This window comes from Oncorhynchus tshawytscha, linkage group LG01 (assembly GCF_018296145.1).
Source record: "Oncorhynchus tshawytscha isolate Ot180627B linkage group LG01, Otsh_v2.0, whole genome shotgun sequence".
Taxonomy (NCBI): Eukaryota; Metazoa; Chordata; class Actinopteri; order Salmoniformes; family Salmonidae; genus Oncorhynchus; species Oncorhynchus tshawytscha.
Window position 1 is genome coordinate 22,143,386 of NC_056429.1, and position 18,404 is coordinate 22,161,789.

Consider the following 18,404-nt stretch of genomic DNA (forward strand, 5'->3'; position numbering starts at 1 on the left):
CTTCGATAGCTCAGTTGGTAGAGCGGAGGACTGTAGGTGAAATTGCTGTAATCCTTAGGTCGCTGGTTCAAATCCGGCTCGAAGGATTGTACATTTTCTTGTGGCTTACGCCAACTTTTTGACAGCAGTGCACCTTGACATGTGCTTGACAAAAAAATATCTTTCCCTGAGAGAAGAAATCTTCACTTGTTGACCTTTGATAGGAATGTTGGTAGAGCAGCAGAGAGTTCTCGAGATTGCAACAGTCCTTAGGTCGCTGACTCAGAAGAGTATAACTTTTTCTGCAGTTGTGCCAAGTTTTTGACTTATGCCTAGTGTTTCCCCAAAAGCAAGTCATTCCCTGAGCGGGAATCAAACCCAGGCTGCTGTGGTAAAAGAACCGAATCCTAACCACTAGACCAACAGGGAGAGAGAAAAAGACATTTCGCAGTGAGGGGGCTAAACAGCGATTTTATTCCTCGGCTCACTTTTTGTCTATTCCCAAATGCAACTACTTGCAATCTAAGGGGATGTAGCTCAGAGGAATAGAGCATTAGTTGAACGTACGAAGACCTGGGGGCAATCCTCAGCAGCTCCAAGACACCACCAAACTCAGCAGATTCATTTCTTAAAGGGAACATATGCTTCTGCCAAACCTCTGACCATCTAGGTGATGGCGTTTGACCACATTTGTCACCCTTCGATAGCTCAGTTGGTAGAGCGGAGGACTGTAGGTGAAATTGCTGTAATCCTTAGGTCGCTGGTTCAAATCCGGCTCGAAGGATTGTACATTTTCTTGTGGCTTACGCCAACTTTTTGACAGCAGTGCACCTTGACATGTGCTTGACAAAAAATATCTTTCCCTGAGAGAAGAAATCTTCACTTGTTGACCTTTGATAGGAATGTTGGTAGAGCAGCAGAGAGTTCTCGAGATTGCAACAGTCCTTAGGTCGCTGACTCAGAAGAGTATAACTTTTTCTGCAGTTGTGCCAAGTTTTTGACTTATGCCTAGTGTTTCCCCAAAAGCAAGTCATTCCCTGAGCGGGAATCAAACCCAGGCTGCGGTGGTAAAAGAACCGAATCCTAACCACTAGACCAACAGGGAGAGAGAAAAAGACATTTCGCAGTGAGGGGGCTAAACAGCGATTTTATTCCTCGGCTCACTTTTTGTCTATTCCCAAATGCAACTACTTGCAATCTAAGGAGATGTAGCTCAGAGGAATAGAGCATTAGTTGAACGTACAAAGACCTGGGGGCAATCCTCAGCAGCTCCAAGACACCACCAAACTCAGAAGATTCATTTCTTAAAGGGAACATATGCTTCTGCCGAACCTCTGACCATCTAGGTGATGGCGTTTGACTACATTTGTCACCCTTCGATAGCTCAGTTGGTAGAGCGGAGGACTGTAGGTGAAATTGCTGTAATCCTTAGGTTGCTGGTTCAAATCTGGCTCGAAGGATTGTACATTTTCTTGTGGCTTACGCCAACTTTTTGACAGCAGTGCACCTTGACATGTGCTTGACAAAAAATATCTTTCCCTGAGAGAAGAAATCTTCACTTGTTGACCTTTGATAGGAATGTTGGTAGAGCAGCAGAGAGTTCTCGAGATTGCAACAGTCCTTAGGTCGCTGACTCAGAAGAGTATAACTTTTTCTGCAGTTGTGCCAAGTTTTTGACTTATGCCTAGTGTTTCCCCAAAAGCAAGTCATTCCCTGAGCGGGAATCAAACCCAGGCCACGGTGGTAAAAGAACCGAATCCTAACCACTAGACCAACAGGGAGAGAGAAAAAGACATTTCGCAGTGAGGGGGCTAAACAGCGATTTTATTCCTCGGCTCACTTTTTGTCTATTCCCAAATGCAACTACTTGCAATCTAAGGGGATGTAGCTCAGAGGAATAGAGCATTAGTTGAACGTACGAAGACCTGGGGGCAATCCTCAGCAGCTCCAAGACACCACCAAACTCAGCAGATTCATTTCTTAAAGGGAACATATGCTTCTGCCGAACCTCTGACCATCTAGGTGATGGCGTTTGACTATGCTTTTGACCCTTCGATAGCTCAGTTGGTAGAGCGGATGACTGTAGGTAAAATTGCTGTAATCCTTAGGTCGCTGGTTTAAATCCGGCTCGAAGGATTGTACATTTTCTTGTGGCTTACGCCAACTTTTTGACAGCAGTGCACCTTGACATGTGCTTGACAATAATATGGGGGCAATCCTCAGCAGCTCCAAGACACCACCAAACTCAGCAGATTAAAGGGAACATATGCTTCTGCCGAACCTCTGACCATCTAGGTGATGGCGTTTGACTATGCTTTTGACCCTTCGATAGCTGTGTTGGAAGAGCGGAGGACTGTAGGTGAAATTGGTGTAATCCTTGGGTCGCTGGTTCAAATCCGGCTTGAAAAATTGTACTTTTTCTTGTGGCTTCCGCCAACTTTTTGACAGCAGTGTACCATGACATGTGCTTGACAAAAAAATATCTTTCCCTGAGAGAAGAAATCTTCACTTGTTGACCTTTGATAGGAATGTTGGTAGAGCAGCAGAGAGTTCTCGAGATTGCAACCGTCCCTAGGTCGCTGACTCAGAAGAGTATAACTTTTTCTGCAGTTGTGCCAAGTTTTTGACTTATGCCTAGTGTTTCCCCAAAAGCAAGTCATTCCCTGAGCGGGAATCAAACCCAGGCTGCTGTGGTAAAAGAACCGAATCCTAACCACTAGACCAACAGGGAGAGAGAAAAATACATTTCGCAGTGAGGGGGCTAAACAGCGATTTTATTCCTCGGCTCACTTTTTGTCTATTCCCAAATGCAACTACTTGCAATCTAAGGGGATGTAGCTCAGAGGAATAGAGCATTAGTTGAACGTACGAAGACCTGGGGGCAATCCTCAGCAGCTCCAAGACACCACCAAACTCAGCAGATTCATTTCTTAAAGGGAACATATGCTTCTGCCAAACCTCTGACCATCTAGGTGATGGCGTTTGACTACATTTGTCATCCTTCGATAGCTCAGCTGGTAGAGCGGAGGACTGTAGGTGAAATTGCTGTAATCCTTAGGTTGCTGGCTCGAAGGATTGTACATTTTCTTGTGGCTTACGCCAACTTTTTGACAGCAGTGTACCATGACATGTGCTTGACAATAATATGGGGGCAATCCTCAGCAGCTCCAAGACACCACCAAACTCAGCAGATTTATTTCTTAAAGGGAACATATGCTTCTGCCGAACCTCTGACCATCTAGGTGATGGCGTTTGACTATGCTTTTGACCCTTCGATAGCTGTGTTGGAAGAGCGGAGGACTGTAGGTGAAATTGGTGTAATCCTTGGGTCGCTGGTTCAAATCCGGCTTGAAAAATTGTACTTTTTCTTGTGGCTTCCGCCAACTTTTTGACAGCAGTGTACCATGACATGTGCTTGACAAAAAAATATCTTTCCCTGAGAGAAGAAATCTTCACTTGTTGACCTTTGATAGGAATGTTGGTAGAGCAGCAGAGACTTCTCGAGATCGCAACAGTCCTTAGGTCGCTGACTCAGAAGAGTACAACTTTTTCTGCAGTTGTGCCAAGTTTTTGACTTATGCCTAGTGTTTCCCCAAAAGCAAGTCATTCCCTGAGTGGGAATCAAACCCAGGCTGCTGTGGTAAAATAACCGAATCCTAACCACTAGACCAACAGGGAGAGAGAAAAAGACATTTCGCAGTGAGGGGGCTAAACAGCGATTTTATTCCTCGGCTCACTTTTTGTCCATTCCCAAATGCAACTACTTGCAATCTAAGGGGATGTAGCTAAGAGGAATAGAGCATTAGTTGAACGTACGAAGACCTGGGGGCAATCCTCAGCAGCTCCAAGACACCACCAAACTCAGCAGATTCATTTCTTAAAGGGAACATATGCTTCTGCCGAACCTCTGACCATCTAGGTGATGGCGTTTGACTATGCTTTTGACCCTTCGATAGCTCAGTTGGTAGAGCGGATGACTGTAGGTAAAATTGCTGTAATCCTTAGGTCGCTGGTTTAAATCCGGCTCGAAGGATTGTACATTTTCTTGTGGCTTACGCCAACTTTTTGACAGCAGTGCACCTTGACATGTGCTTGACAAAAAATATCTTTCCCTGAGAGAAGAAATCTTCACTTGTTGACCTTTGATAGGAATGTTGGTAGAGCAGCAGAGAGTTCTCGAGATTGCAACCGTCCCTAGGTCGCTGACTCAGAAGAGTATAACTTTTTCTGCAGTTGTGCCAAGTTTTTGACTTATGCCTAGTGTTTCCCCAAAAGCAAGTCATTCCCTGAGCGGGAATCAAACCCAGGCCACGGTGGTAAAATAACCGAATCCTAACCACTAGACCAACAGGGAAAGAGAAAAAGACATTTCGCAGTGAGGGGGCTAAACAGTGATTTTATTCCTCGGCTCACTTTTTGTCTATTCCCAAATGCAACTACTTGCAATCTAAGGGGATGTAGCTCAGAGGAATAGAGCATTAGTTGAACGTACGAAGACCTGGGGGCAATCCTCAGCAGCTCCAAGACACCACCAAACTCAGCAGATTCATTTCTTAAAGGGAACATATGCTTCTGCCGAACCTCTGACCATCTAGGTGATGGCGTTTGACTACATTTGTCATCCTTCGATAGCTCAGCTGGTAGAGCGGAGGACTGTAGGTGAAATTGCTGTAATCCTTAGGTTGCTGGTTCAAATCCGGCTCGAAGGATTGTACATTTTCTTGTGGCTTACGCCAACTTTTTGACAGCAGTGCACCTTGACATGTGCTTGACGAAAAATATCTTTCCCTGAGAGAAGAAATCTTCACTTGTTGACCTTTGATAGGAATGTTGGTAGAGCAGCAGAGAGTTCTCGAGATTGCAACAGTCCTTAGGTCGCTGACTCAGAAGAGTATAACTTTTTCTGCAGTTGTGCCAAGTTTTTGACTTATGCCTAGTGTTTCCCCAAAAGCAAGTCATTCCCTGAGCGGGAATCAAACCCAGCCACGGTGGTAAAATAACCGAATCCTAACCACTAGACCAACAGGGAGAGAGAAAAAGACATTTCGCAGTGAGGGGGCTAAACAGCGATTTTATTCCTCGGCTCACTTTTTGTCTATTCCCAAATGCAACTACTTGCAATCTAAGGGGATGTAGCTCAGAGGAATAGAGCATTAGTTGAACGTACGAAGACCTGGGGGCAATCCTCAGCAGCTCCAAGACACCACCAAACTCAGCAGATTCATTTCTTAAAGGGAACATATGCTTCTGCCAAACCTCTGACCATCTAGGTGATGGCGTTTGACTATGCTTTTGACCCTTCGATAGCTCAGTTGGTAGAGCGGATGACTGTAGGTAAAATTGCTGTAATCCTTAGGTCGCTGGTTTAAATCCGGCTCGAAGGATTGTACATTTTCTTGTGGCTTACGCCAACTTTTTGACAGCAGTGCACCTTGACATGTGCTTGACAATAATATGGGGGCAATCCTCAGCAGCTCCAAGACACCACCAAACTCAGCAGATTCATTTCTTAAAGGGAACATATGCTTCTGCCGAACCTCTGACCATCTAGGTGATGGCGTTTGACTATGCTTTTGACCCTTCGATAGCTGTGTTGGAAGAGCGGAGGACTGTAGGTGAAATTGGTGTAATCCTTGGGTCGCTGGTTCAAATCCGGCTTGAAAAATTGTACTTTTTCTTGTGGCTTCCGCCAACTTTTTGACAGCAGTGTACCATGACATGTGCTTGACAAAAAAATATCTTTCCCTGAGAGAAGAAATCTTCACTTGTTGACCTTTGATAGGAATGTTGGTAGAGCAGCAGAGACTTCTCGAGATTGCAACAGTCCTTAGGTCGCTGACTCAGAAGAGTATAACTTTTTCTGCAGTTGTGCCAAGTTTTTGACTTATGCCTAGTGTTTCCCCAAAAGCAAGTCATTCCCTGAGCGGGAATCAAACCCAGGCTGCTGTGGTAAAAGAACCGAATCCTAACCACTAGACCAACAGGGAGAGAGAAAAAGACATTTCGCAGTGAGGGGGCTAAACAGCGATTTTATTCTCGGCTCACTTTTTGTCTATTCCCAAATGCAACTACTTGCAATCTAAGGGGATGTAGCTCAGAGGAATAGAGCATTAGTTGAACGTACGAAGACCTGGGGGCAATCCTCAGCAGCTCCAAGACACCACCAAACTCAGCAGATTCATTTCTTAAAGGGAACATATGCTTCTGCCGAACCTCTGACCATCTAGGTGATGGCGTTTGACTACATTTGTCATCCTTCGATAGCTCAGTTGGTAGAGCGGAGGACTGTAGGTGAAATTGCTGTAATCCTTAGGTGCTGGTTCAAATCCGGCTCGAAGGATTGTACATTTTCTTGTGGCTTACGCCAACTTTTTGACAGCAGTGCACCTTGACATGTGCTTGACAAAAATATCTTTCCCTGAGAGAAGAAATCTTCACTTGTTGACCTTTGATAGGAATGTTGGTAGAGCAGCAGAGAGTTCTCGAGATTGCAACAGTCCTTAGGTCGCTGACTCAGAAGAGTATAACTTTTTCTGCAGTTGTGCCAAGTTTTTGACTTATGCCTAGTGTTTCCCCAAAAGCAAGTCATTCCCTGAGCGGGAATCAAACCAATGCCACGGTGGTAAAAGAACCGAATCCTAACCACTAGACCAACAGGGAGAGTGAAAAAGACATTTGGCAGTGAGGGGGCTAAACAGCGATTTTATTCCTCGGCTCACTTTTTGTCTATTCCCAAATGCAACTACTTGCAATCTAAGGGGATGTAGCTCAGAGGAATAGAGCATTAGTTGAACGTACGAAGACCTGGGGGCAATCCTCAGCAGCTCCAAGACACCACCAAACTCAGCAGATTCATTTCTTAAAGGGAACATATGCTTCTGCCAAACCTCTGACCATCTAGGTGATGGCGTTTGACCATATTTGTCACCCTTCGATAGCTCAGTTGGTAGAGCGGATGACTGTAGGTAAAATTGCTGTAATCCTTAGGTCGCTGGTTTAAATCCGGCTCGAAGGATTGTACATTTTCTTGTGGCTTACGCCAACTTTTTGACAGCAGTGCACCTTGACATGTGCTTGACAATAATATGGGGGCAATCCTCAGCAGCTCCAAGACACCACCAAACTCAGCAGATTCATTTCTTAAAGGGAACATATGCTTCTGAACCTCTGACCATCTAGGTGATGGCGTTTGACTATGCTTTTGACCCTTCGATAGCTCAGTTGGAAGAGCAGAGGACTGTAGGTGAAATTGGTGTAATCCTTGGGTCGCCGGTTCAAATCCGGCTTGAAGGATTGTACTTTTTCTTGTGGCTTACGCCAACTTTTTGACAGCAGTGTACCATGACATGTGCTTGACAAAAAATATCTTTCCCTGAGAGAAGAAATCTTTACTTGTTGACCTTTGATAGGAATGTTGGTAGAGCAGCAGAGAGTTCTCGAGATTGCAACAGTCCTTAGGTCGCTGACTCAGAAGAGTATAACTTTTTCTGCAGTTGTGCCAAGTTTTTGACTTATGCCTAGTGTTTCCCCAAAAGCAAGTCATTCCCTGAGCGGGAATCAAACCCAGGCTGCTGTGGTAAAAGAACCGAATCCTAACCACTAGACCAACAGGGAGAGAGAAAAAGACATTTCGCAGTGAGGGGGCTAAACAGCGATTTTATTCCTCGGCTCACTTTTTGTCTATTCCCAAATGCAACTACTTGCAATCTAAGGGGATGTAGCTCAGAGGAATAGAGCATTAGTTGAACGTACGAAGACCTGGGGGCAATCCTCAGCAGCTCCAAGACACCACCAAACTCAGCAGATTCATTTCTTAAAGGGAACATATGCTTCTGCCGAACCTCTGACCATCTAGGTGATGGCGTTTGACTATATTTGTCACCCTTCGATAGCTCAGTTGGTAGAGCGGAGGACTGTAGGTGAAATCACTGTAATGCTTAGGTCGCTGGTTCAAATCCGGCTCGAAGGATTGTACATTTTCTTGTGGCTTACGCCAACTTTTTGACAGCAGTGCACTGACATGTGCTTGACGAAAAATATCTTTCCCTGAGAGAAGAAATCTTCACTTGTTGACCTTTGATAGGAATGTTGGTAGAGCAGCAGAGATTTCTCGAGATTGCAACAGTCCTTAGGTCGCTGACTCAGAAGAGTATAACTTTTTCTGCAGTTGTGCCAAGTTTTTGACTTATGCCTAGTGTTTCCCCAAAAGCAAGTCATTCCCTGAGCGGGAATCAAACCAATGACACGGTGGTAAAAGAACTGAATCCTAACCACTAGACCAACAGGGAGAGTGAAAAAGACATTTGGCAGTGAGGGGGCTAAACAGCGATTTTATTCCTCGGCTCACTTTTTGTCTATTCCCAAATGCAACTACTTGCAATCTAAGGGGATGTAGCTCAGAGGAATAGAGCATTAGTTGAACGTACGAAGACCTGGGGGCAATCCTCAGCAGCTCCAAGACACCACCAAACTCAGCAGATTCATTTCTTAAAGGGAACATATGCTTCTGCAAACCTCTGACCATCTAGGTGATGGCGTTTGACTACATTTTTGACCCTTCGATAGCTCAGTTGGTAGAGCGGATGACTGTAGGTAAAATTGCTGTAATCCTTAGGTCGCTGGTTTAAATCCGGCTCGAAGGATTGTACATTTTCTTGTGGCTTACGCCAACTTTTTGACAGCAGTGCACCTTGACATGTGCTTGACAATAATATGGGGGCAATCCTCAGCAGCTCCAAGACACCACCAAACTCAGCAGATTCATTTCTTAAAGGGAACATATGCTTCTGCCGAACCTCTGACCATCTAGGTGATGGCGTTTGACTATGCTTTTGACCCTTCGATAGCTGTGTTGGAAGAGCGGAGGACTGTAGGTGAAATTGGTGTAATCCTTGGGTCGCTGGTTCAAATCCGGCTTGAAAAATTGTACTTTTTCTTGTGGCTTACGCCAACTTTTTGACAGCAGTGCACCTTGACATGTGCTTGACAAAAATATCTTTCCCTGAGAGAAGAAATCTTCACTTGTTGACCTTTGATAGGAATGTTGGTAGAGCAGCAGAGAGTTCTCGAGATTGCAACCGTCCCTAGGTCGCTCACTCAGAAGAGTATAACTTTTTCTGCAGTTGTGCTAAGTTTTTGACTTATGCCTAGTGTTTCCCCAAAAGCAAGTCATTCCCTGAGCGGGAATCAAACCCAGGCCGCTGTGGTAAAAGAACCGAATCCTAACCACTAGACCAACAGGGAAAGAGAAAAAGACAGTTCGCAGTGAGGGGGCTAAACAGCGATTTTATTCCTCGGCTCACTTTTTGTCTATTCCCAAATGCAACTACTTGCAATCTAAGGGGATGTAGCTCAGAGGAATAGAGCATTAGTTGAACGTACGAAGACCTGGGGGCAATCCTCAGCAGCTCCAAGACACCACCAAACTCAGCAGATTCATTTCTTAAAGGGAACATATGCTTCTGCCGAACCTCTGACCATCTAGGTGATGGCGTTATTTGTCACCCTTCGATAGCTCAGTTGGTAGAGCGGAGGACTGTAGGTGAAATTGCTGTAATCCTTAGGTCGCTGGTTCAAATCCGGCTCGAAGGATTGTACATTTTCTTGTGGCTTACGCCAACTTTTTGACAGCAGTGTGACTACCTCATGAAGCTGGTTGAGAGAATACCAATAATGTGCAAAGCTGTCAAGGCAAAGGGTGGCTACTTTAAGGAATATAAAATACAGTTGAAGTCGGAAGTTTACATACACTTGGGTTGGAGTCAACAAGGCACATCTGTTAATTGAAATGCATTCCAGGTCACCACAGTACCTCATGAAGCTGGTTGAGAGAGTGACTCCCGAGTGGCACAGCGGTCTAAGGCACTGCATCTCAGTGCTAGAGGCATCACTACAGACCCTGGTTTGATTCCAGGTTGTATCAGAAATGGCCGTGATTGGGAGTCCCATAGGGCGGCGCACAATTGCCCCAGCGTCATTAGGGTTTGGCCGGGGTAGGCCGTCATTGTAACTAAGAATTTGTTCTTAATTGACTTTTCTAGTTAAATAAAGTTTAAATAAATAAAAAAGAGAATGCCAAGAGTGTGCAAAGCTGTTATCAAGGGTGGCTACTTTGAAGAATATAAAATATATTTAGATTTGTTTAACTCTTTTTTTGTTACTACGTGATTCCATGTGTTATTTCATAGTTTTGATGTCTTCACTATTATTCTACAATGTAGAAAATATTAAAAATAAAGAAAAACCTTGGAATGAGTAGGCGTGTTCAAACTTTTGACTGGTTCTGTAGGTAGAGGTCAATCAGTCGCAGCTACGTTGCCGTGGTTCCTCTCTTACACAACATGTAATTGATTTAAAGCCATATATAATTAACGAGCCTTCTGAGTTGATTAGGCCAGAGACACAGCCGGGGACATTTAATTTTCTTACTTCAACTACTTCACTTCTCGCCCTTATGCTACACAATGTAGCTACAGTATCACTCCACCAAACGTTTAATTGCAGACAATCGTTTTTCTCCGTGAACTCAAATCAAATCAAATGTTATTTGTCACATACACATGGTTAGCAGATGTTAATGCGAGTGTAGCGAAATGCTTGTGCTTCTAGTTCCGACAATGCAGTAATAATCCAACAAGTAATCTAACTAACAATTTAAAAAAAACTACTGTCTTATACACAGTCTAAGGGGATAAAGAATATGTACATAAAGATATATGAATGAGTGATGGTACAGAGCAGCTTAGGCAAGATACAGTAGATGGTATTGAGTACAGTATATACATATGAGATGAGTATGTAAACAAAGTGGCATAGTTAAAGTGGCTAGTGATACATGTATTACATAAGGATGCAGTAGATGATATAGAGTACAGTATATACGTATACATATGAGATGAATAATGTAGGGTATGTAAACATTATATTAGGTAGCATTGTTTAAAGTGGCTAGTGATATATTTTACATCATTTCCCATCAATTCCCATTATTAAAGTGGCTGGAGTTGAGTCAGTGTGTTGGCAGCAGCCACTCAATGTTAGTGGTGGCTGTTTAACAGTCTGATGGCCTTGAGATAGAGGCTGTTTTTCAGTCTCTCGGTCCCAGCTTTGATGCACCTGTACTGACCTCGCCTTCTGGATGATAGCGGGGTGAACAGGCAGTGGCTCGGGTGGTTGTTGTCCTTGATGATCTTTATGGCCTTCCTGTAACATCGGGTGGTGTAGGTGTCCTGGAGGGCAGGTAGTTTGCCCCCGGTGATGCGTTGTGCAGACCTCACTACCCTCTGGAGAGCCTTACGGTTGTGGACGGAGCAGTTGCCGTATCAGGCGGTGATACAGCCCGCCAGGATGCTCTCGATTGTGCATCTGTAGAAGTTTGTGTGTGCTTTTGGTGACAAGCCAAATTTCTTCAGACCCCTGAGGTTGAAGAGGCGCTGCTGCGCCTTCTTCACGATGCTGTCTGTGTGAGTGGACCAATTCAGTTTGTCTGTGATGTGTATGCCGAGGAACTTAAAACTTACTACCCTCTCCACTACTGTTCCATCGATGTGGATAGGGGGGTGTTCCCTCTGCTGTTTCCTGAAGTCCACAATCATCTCCTTAGTTTTGTTGATGTTGAGTGTGAGGTTATTTTCCTGACACCACACTCCGAGTGCCCTCACCTCCTCCCTGTAGGCCGTCTCGTCATTGTTGGTAATCAAGCCTACCACTGTTGTGTCGTCCGCAAACTTGATGATTGAGTTGGAGGCGTGCGTGGCCACGCAGTCATGGGTGAACAGGGAGTACAGGAGAGGGCTCAGAACGCACCCTTGTGGGGCCCCAGTGTTGAGGATCAGCGGGGTGGAGATGTTGTTGCCTACCCTCACCACCTGGGGCGGCCCATCAGGAAGTCCAGTACCCAGTTGCACAGGGCGGGGTCGAGACCCAGGGTCTCGAGCTTGATGACGAGCTTGGAGGGTACTATGGTGTTGAATGCCGAGCTGTAGTCGATGAACAGCATTCTCACATAGGTATTCCTCTTGTCCAGATGGGTTAGGGCAGTGTGCAGTGTGGTTGAGATTGCATCGTCTGTGGACCTGTTTGGGCGGTAAGCAAATTGGAGTGGGTCTACGGTGTCAGGTAGGGTGGAGGGTATGGTCCATGACTAGTCTCTCAAAGCACTTCATGATGACGGAAGTGAGTGCTACGGGGCGGTAGTCGTTTAGCTCAGTTACCTTAGCTTTCTTGGGAACAGGAACAATGGTGGCCCTCTTGAAGCATGTGGGAACAGCAGACTGGTATAGGGATTGATTGAATATGTCCGTGAACACACCGGCCAGCTGGTCTGCGCATGCTCTGAGGGCGCGGCTGGGGATGCCGTCTGGGCCTCATGAATATGGCTATTATAAATGAGACTTTTCATTTGTGGAAATGTAATTATTTTTAAAAGGTTTAATGTGCTTATCACACCTCACAGGGTCTCAATGTAGTGGGACTCTGAGAGGCTGAAGCAGGGGCAGGGAAGGGAAGGGGCAGAGGGCCAGGGTTTTAGTTTAGTACATGATGAAGGAAAAATAATGGCATCTAGTTGAATACTATGGGGTACATGAACTGGCCCTTAATCACTTAACCTGTGTGGTATCAGCAATCAGTAAGATTGGACCTTGTACTTAATGAGTAAGTGGACTGTAGACCATGATCAGTTACCTCCTCTCAATGGGAAATGCAAAGCACTTTTATAAAATGTGCCTACTGTACAGTATGTGAATCCAAACAATTATTTCTACTGAACCAGCAGCATTAGTTTTAAATCATATCAAATTGGAATCCCTAGTCCATTGGTGATATTTAGACAGTGCAAAAAAGTGTTGCATTGTCTCCAGTAGGGCAGCAACATAATCTGCCTTGCTGATGTAGTAAATGCCCCAGAGGCAGCAACATCAATAGTGTGCCCTGTGCTATAGAATATAGTACAGTACTATTGATGTTACAGCCTCTTCATCCAATAAATCCTTGCATGTTGAGGTGAGGGTATGGAAGATCAGATAAACCTTGCGTTTTCACCCTAACCCGAAACATCACTGGTCGCTGTATGAGTTATGATCCGTGATCAATTGAAACAGTTGTTGGCCCACACACCGTCCATTCCTCTGTGGCGGAAGGCTTAGCCTAAACTGTACCAGTATTCACTTTCCACAAAGGCAAATTCAGCTCTGTTCTTATAATACTTGGAGATGCCATTCCCATTCCCTTTGAATGGGCCTTATCAGGTTCTTCACATAGTTTCCTTTCTGGTGGTTGTGCAGTAGTTGCTGATGTTTTTTTCTTCCTCATTTTGTTTCACTTGTCAGATGAACCAACATTTGGAACAACACACACGAGACTATAGTTGCTTATTGCTACTGTCACACTCTGACCTTAGAGATCCTTATTATTCTCTATGTTTGGTTAGGTCAGGGTGTGACTCGGGTGGGAAAATCTATGTTTTCTAATTCTTTGTTGTTTTGCAGAGTGTGGTTCCCAATCAGAGGCAGCTGACTAACGTTGTCTCTGATTGGGGATCATATAAAAGTTGTGATTTTCTGTTTGGGTTTTGTGGGGTGTTATTTTCTGTTTAGTGTTTGTGCCTGACGGAACTGTTTGCGTTTTGAATTTTGTTATTTTTGTTTGAGTGTTTCTTGAAAATAAATATCATGAACACTTTCCACACTGCGCTTCGGTCCATTCTTTCTTCCTTCCACTGACGCTGAGCGTTACAGCTACCTTTTGTTTAACAAGAATGCCCTCATTTGTTTTTGTGATATTGATCTGTGATATTTGTGATATTGATCCATAGGACAAATGTTTTATTTTATTTAACTAGGCAAGTCAGTTAACAAGTTCTTATTTTCAATGACAGCCTAGGAACATTGGGTTTAACTGCCTTGTTCAGGGGTAGAATGATAGATTTGTACCTTATCAGCTCGGGATTTGATCTTGCAACCTTTCAGTTAGTAGTCCAACACTCTAACCACTAGACCACCTGCCTGGTCAGATGTTATAATGCTGGGAAGGGACAAACATACAAGTTACAATCTTAACTCTGTCTAGTAATGTGCTGATAGGTTATCATTGGGGTTTTCCCTCTTGTTTCCGCATCATTAACATTTTGTTTGGGGGGGGCTGGAGACCTCCACTACTCACACTACTACACTTCCTGACACAGTGCTATTTGTATTACTGATGAATATGCACGTGTTATGTCCTATGTCAATATTAACTTGTTTACAACGGTGTGAGTATCCAAATATGTATTGTGTGCTATAGCATACATCTGTCTATTGTGTTTTGCTTGAAAAGTGGAGCAGTGCAGAATTGGATGTGGCTTATTTTCAGATAGGATGACTTCATTTGACCTCTGACCTGTGTGTTGCAGGAAATGCAGGGTCAGATGGGCTGGACGACAGACTGGGGGGGGTGGGTGGAGAAGGGCAGTGGGACGAGGGAAGAGGCCAGCGGAGAGTGTGACGATGAGGACGGATGTCAAGGATCTGGAGATGAAGATTTAACCAGTGAGTCAGAAACCCCCTCTTTAATTCCTTTTTTCTTTTTTTTACTCCTCTCTCCTCTCCTTTTCCTCAGCTGCCTATAATTCCTCCGCTCCCTCCCCATATTCTCTCCTACCTCAATCAGACCCCCTGTAGATGAGACTGCTGCTAGTGTCAGATGTCAGAGACTCATGTTGAAAGCTGTCTGTGCCACGAGTCAGATGGTTATTCACTACAACACAGTATGTTGTGGTTGCGTCAGCAACCTTTTCCTCTCTCGCAGATGGAGCCATGTCTATACCTTCCCCTCGTGACATTATATGCTGCTATACGCAAATTGAAATTAGAACAGGCTGTCAAAAGCTGTCAGTGTCGTATGTCATCTCATTGACATGTCATCAGTAAACATATCTGACTCGTGTGGGTTTAACCACAGTGTGGAATACTGCTTGATTTGATTTGTTGTAGAATATTTAAATTACTTCAAGTCAAATTGTAATTGAATGCTTTGTGGTATAACTGGCTCATGTCATGGCTGTACACCAGCACTACTGCAATACAAATGATTAACTATTGTATACACAGACTCATAAACACTCTCACTCTGTCTTTGTAAGAGCTGTCTTTGTGAAAGCAACTTGACCAGAATAGATGTGAAAAAGTTTAAAGTTGATTGCAGATTGCTCATTTATCCAGTCTCTTATTCAGATCATGAGAGAGAGAACAAGAAGAGAGAGAGAAGCAAGGGAGTGAGAGAGAAGAGGAGAGAAGGATTGATCCATGGTTTAGACAGTGGCTCTAAGATCTGTGGAGCATGTACAGTACAGTGCCTTTGGAAAGTATTGAGACGCCTTGACTTTTTTCACATTTTGTTACATTACAACATTATTCTAAAATTGATTAAATCCCCCCCCCCAATCAATCTACACACAATACCCCATAATGACAAAGCAAAAACTGGTTTTATGACATTTTTGCAAATGACACAATCCTGTCTCGGAGCTCTACGGACAATTCCTTCAACCTCATGGCTTGGTTTTAGCTCTGACATGCAACTGTGGAACCTTATGTTGACAGGTGTGTGCCTTTCCAAATCATGTCCATTCAATTGAATTTACCACAGGTGCACTCCAATCAGGTTGTGGAAACATCTCAAGGATGATGAATGGAAACAGGATGCACCTGAACTCAATTTCGAGTTTCATAGCAAAGGGTCTGAATACTTGTGTAAATAAGGTAACTGTTTTTTAAAAATGTTTTATGCCTTTGCAAAACTTTCTGAAAACCAGTTTATTTGTCATTTAAAAAAATACATTTTTAAACATTTTATTTCACCTTTATTTAACCAGGTAGGCTAGTTGAGAACAAGTTCTCATTTGCAACTGCGACCTGGACAAGATAAAGCATAGCAATTCGACACATACAACAACACAGAGTTACACATGGAATAAACAAAACATAGTTAATAATAAGGTAGAACAAAAGAAAACAAAAAGTCTATTTACAGTGAGTGCAAATGAGGTAAGATAAGACAATAAATAGGCCATGGTGGCGAAGTAATTACTATATAGCAATTAAACACTGGAATGGTAGATGTGCAGAAGATAAATGTGCAAGTAGAGATACTGGGGTGCAAAGGAGCAAGATAAATAAATAAATACAGTATGGGGATGAGGTAGGTGGGTAGATGGGCTGTTTACAGATAGGCTATGTACAGGTGCAGTGATCTGACAACTGCTCTGACAGCTGGTGCTTAATTTAAAGCTAGTGAGGGAGATATGAGTCTCCAGCTTCAGAGATTTTTGCAGTTTGTTCCAGTCATTGGCAGCAGAGAACTGGAAGGAAAGACGACCAAAGGAGGAATTGGCTTTGGGGGTGACCAGTGAGATATACCTGCTGGAGCGTGTGCTACGAGTGGGTGCCAGTGAGTGACCAGTGAGCTGAGATAAGGCGGGGCTTTACCTAGCAGAGATTTGTAGATAACCTGTAGCCAGTGGGTTTGGAGACGAGTATGAAGCAAGGGCCAACCAACGAGAGCGTACAGGTCGCAATGGTGGGTAGTGTATTGGGCTTTGGTGACAAAATGGATGGCACTGTGATAGACTGCATCCAGTTTGTTGAGTAGAGTGTTAGAGGCTATTTTGTAAATGACATTGCCGAAGTCGAGGATCGGTCAGTTTTACGAGGGTATGTTTGGCAGCATGAGTGAAGGATGCTTTGTTGCGATATAGCTGATTCTAGATTTAATTTTGGATTGGAGATGCTTAATGTGAGTCTGGAAGGAGAGTTTACAGTCTAACCAGACACCCAGGTATTTGTAGTTGTCCACGTATTCTAAGTCAGAGCCGTCCAGAGTAGTGATGCTGGACGGGCGAGCAGGTGCAGGCAGTGATCGATTGAATCGCATGCATTTAATTTTACTTGCATTTAAGAGCAGCTGGGGGCCACGGAAAGAGAGTTGTATGGCATCGTCTGGAGGTTAGTTGACACAGTGTCCAAAGTGGGGCCAGAAGTATACAGAATGGTGTCGTCTGCGTAGAGGTGGATCAGAGACTCACCAGCAGCAAGAGTAACATCTTTGATGTATACAGAGAAGAGAGTCGGCCCGAGAATTGAACCCTGTGGCACACCCATAGACTGCCAGAGTCCGGACAACAGACACACTGAACTCTATCTTGAGAAGTAGTTGGTAACAGTAATGTCTCTTATCGATGGTGGTTATGATGTCGTTTAGGACCTTGAGCGTGGCTAAGGTGCACCCATGACCAGCTCTGAAACCAGATTGCATAGCGGAGAAGATACGGTGGGATTCTAAATGGTCGGTAATCTGTTTTTTAACTTGGCTTTCGAAGACCTTAGAAAGACAGGGTAGGATAGATATAGGTCTGTAACAGTTTGGGTCTAGAGTGTCACTCCCTTTGAAGAGGGGGATGACCGCGGCAGCTTTCCAATCTTTTGGAATCTCAGACGAGGTTGAACAGGCTAGTAATAGGGGTTGCAACAATTTCGGCAGATCATTTTAGAAAGAGAGGGTCCAGGTTGTCTATCCCGGTGATTTGTATGGGTCCAGATTTTGCAGCTCTTTCAGAACATCAGCTATCGGGATTTGTCTGAAGGAGAAATGGTGGGGGCGTTGGCGGGTTGCTGTGGAGGGTGCCGGGCAGTTGACCGGGTAGGTGTAGCCAGATGGAAAGCATGGCCAGCCGTCGAGAAATGCTTATTGGAATTCTCAATTATAGTCGATTTGTCAGTGGTAAAAGTGTTTCATAGCCTCAGAGCAGTGGGCACCTGGGAGGAGGTGCTCTTATTCTCCATGGACTTTACAGTGTCCCAAAACCTTTTTAGTTAGTACTACAGGATGCAAATATCTGTTTGAAAAAGCTAGCCTTAGCTTTTCTATCTGCCTGTGTATATTTGTTCCTAACTTCCCTGAAAAGTTGCATATTCGATGCTAATGCAGAATGCCACAGGATGTTTTTGTGCTGGTCAAGGGCAGACAGGTCTGGAGTGAACCAATGACTATATCTATTCCTAGTTCTAAATTTTTTGAGTGGGGCATGCTTATTTAAGATGTTGAGGAAGGCACTTTGAAAGAATAGCCAGGCATCATCTACTGACGGGATGAGGTCAATGACATTCCAGGATACCCCGGCCAGGTCGATTAGAAAGGCCTGCTCGCAGAAGTGTTTTAGGGAGCATTTGACAGTGATGAGGGGTGGTCGTTTGGTCGCAGACCCATTACGGATGCAGGCAATGAGGCAGTGATCACTGAAAACAGCAGAGGTGTATTTGGAGGGCGAGTTAGTTAGGATGACATCTCATAGATGGGTGCCCGTGTTTACGGATTTGGGGTTGTACCTGGTAGGTTCATTGATCATTTGTGTGAGATTGAGGGCATCAAGCTTAGATTGTAGGATGGCT

The 18,404-nt window shown here is 44.3% G+C and overlaps 1 protein-coding gene and 2 non-coding genes across 3 annotated transcripts in view; all 3 read left to right on the forward strand.

The window, feature by feature from the left end:
- The window catches only part of LOC112245414 (glypican-5-like), a 156,429-nt gene that overhangs the window by 93,737 nt on the left and 44,288 nt on the right, over positions 1 to 18,404 (forward strand). Inside the window, exon 8 of the mRNA XM_024413544.2 lies at positions 14,372 to 14,507. Coding sequence (XP_024269312.1) covers positions 14,372 to 14,507 — 136 coding nt within the window. The remainder of the gene's footprint in view (positions 1 to 14,371; positions 14,508 to 18,404) is intronic.
- Positions 677 to 763, forward strand: trnat-ggu. The gene is given in 2 exon segments: positions 677 to 713; positions 728 to 763. It is a non-coding gene; the product is annotated as a tRNA-Tyr (tRNA).
- Positions 9,484 to 9,570, forward strand: trnay-gua. The gene is given in 2 exon segments: positions 9,484 to 9,520; positions 9,535 to 9,570. It is a non-coding gene; the product is annotated as a tRNA-Tyr (tRNA).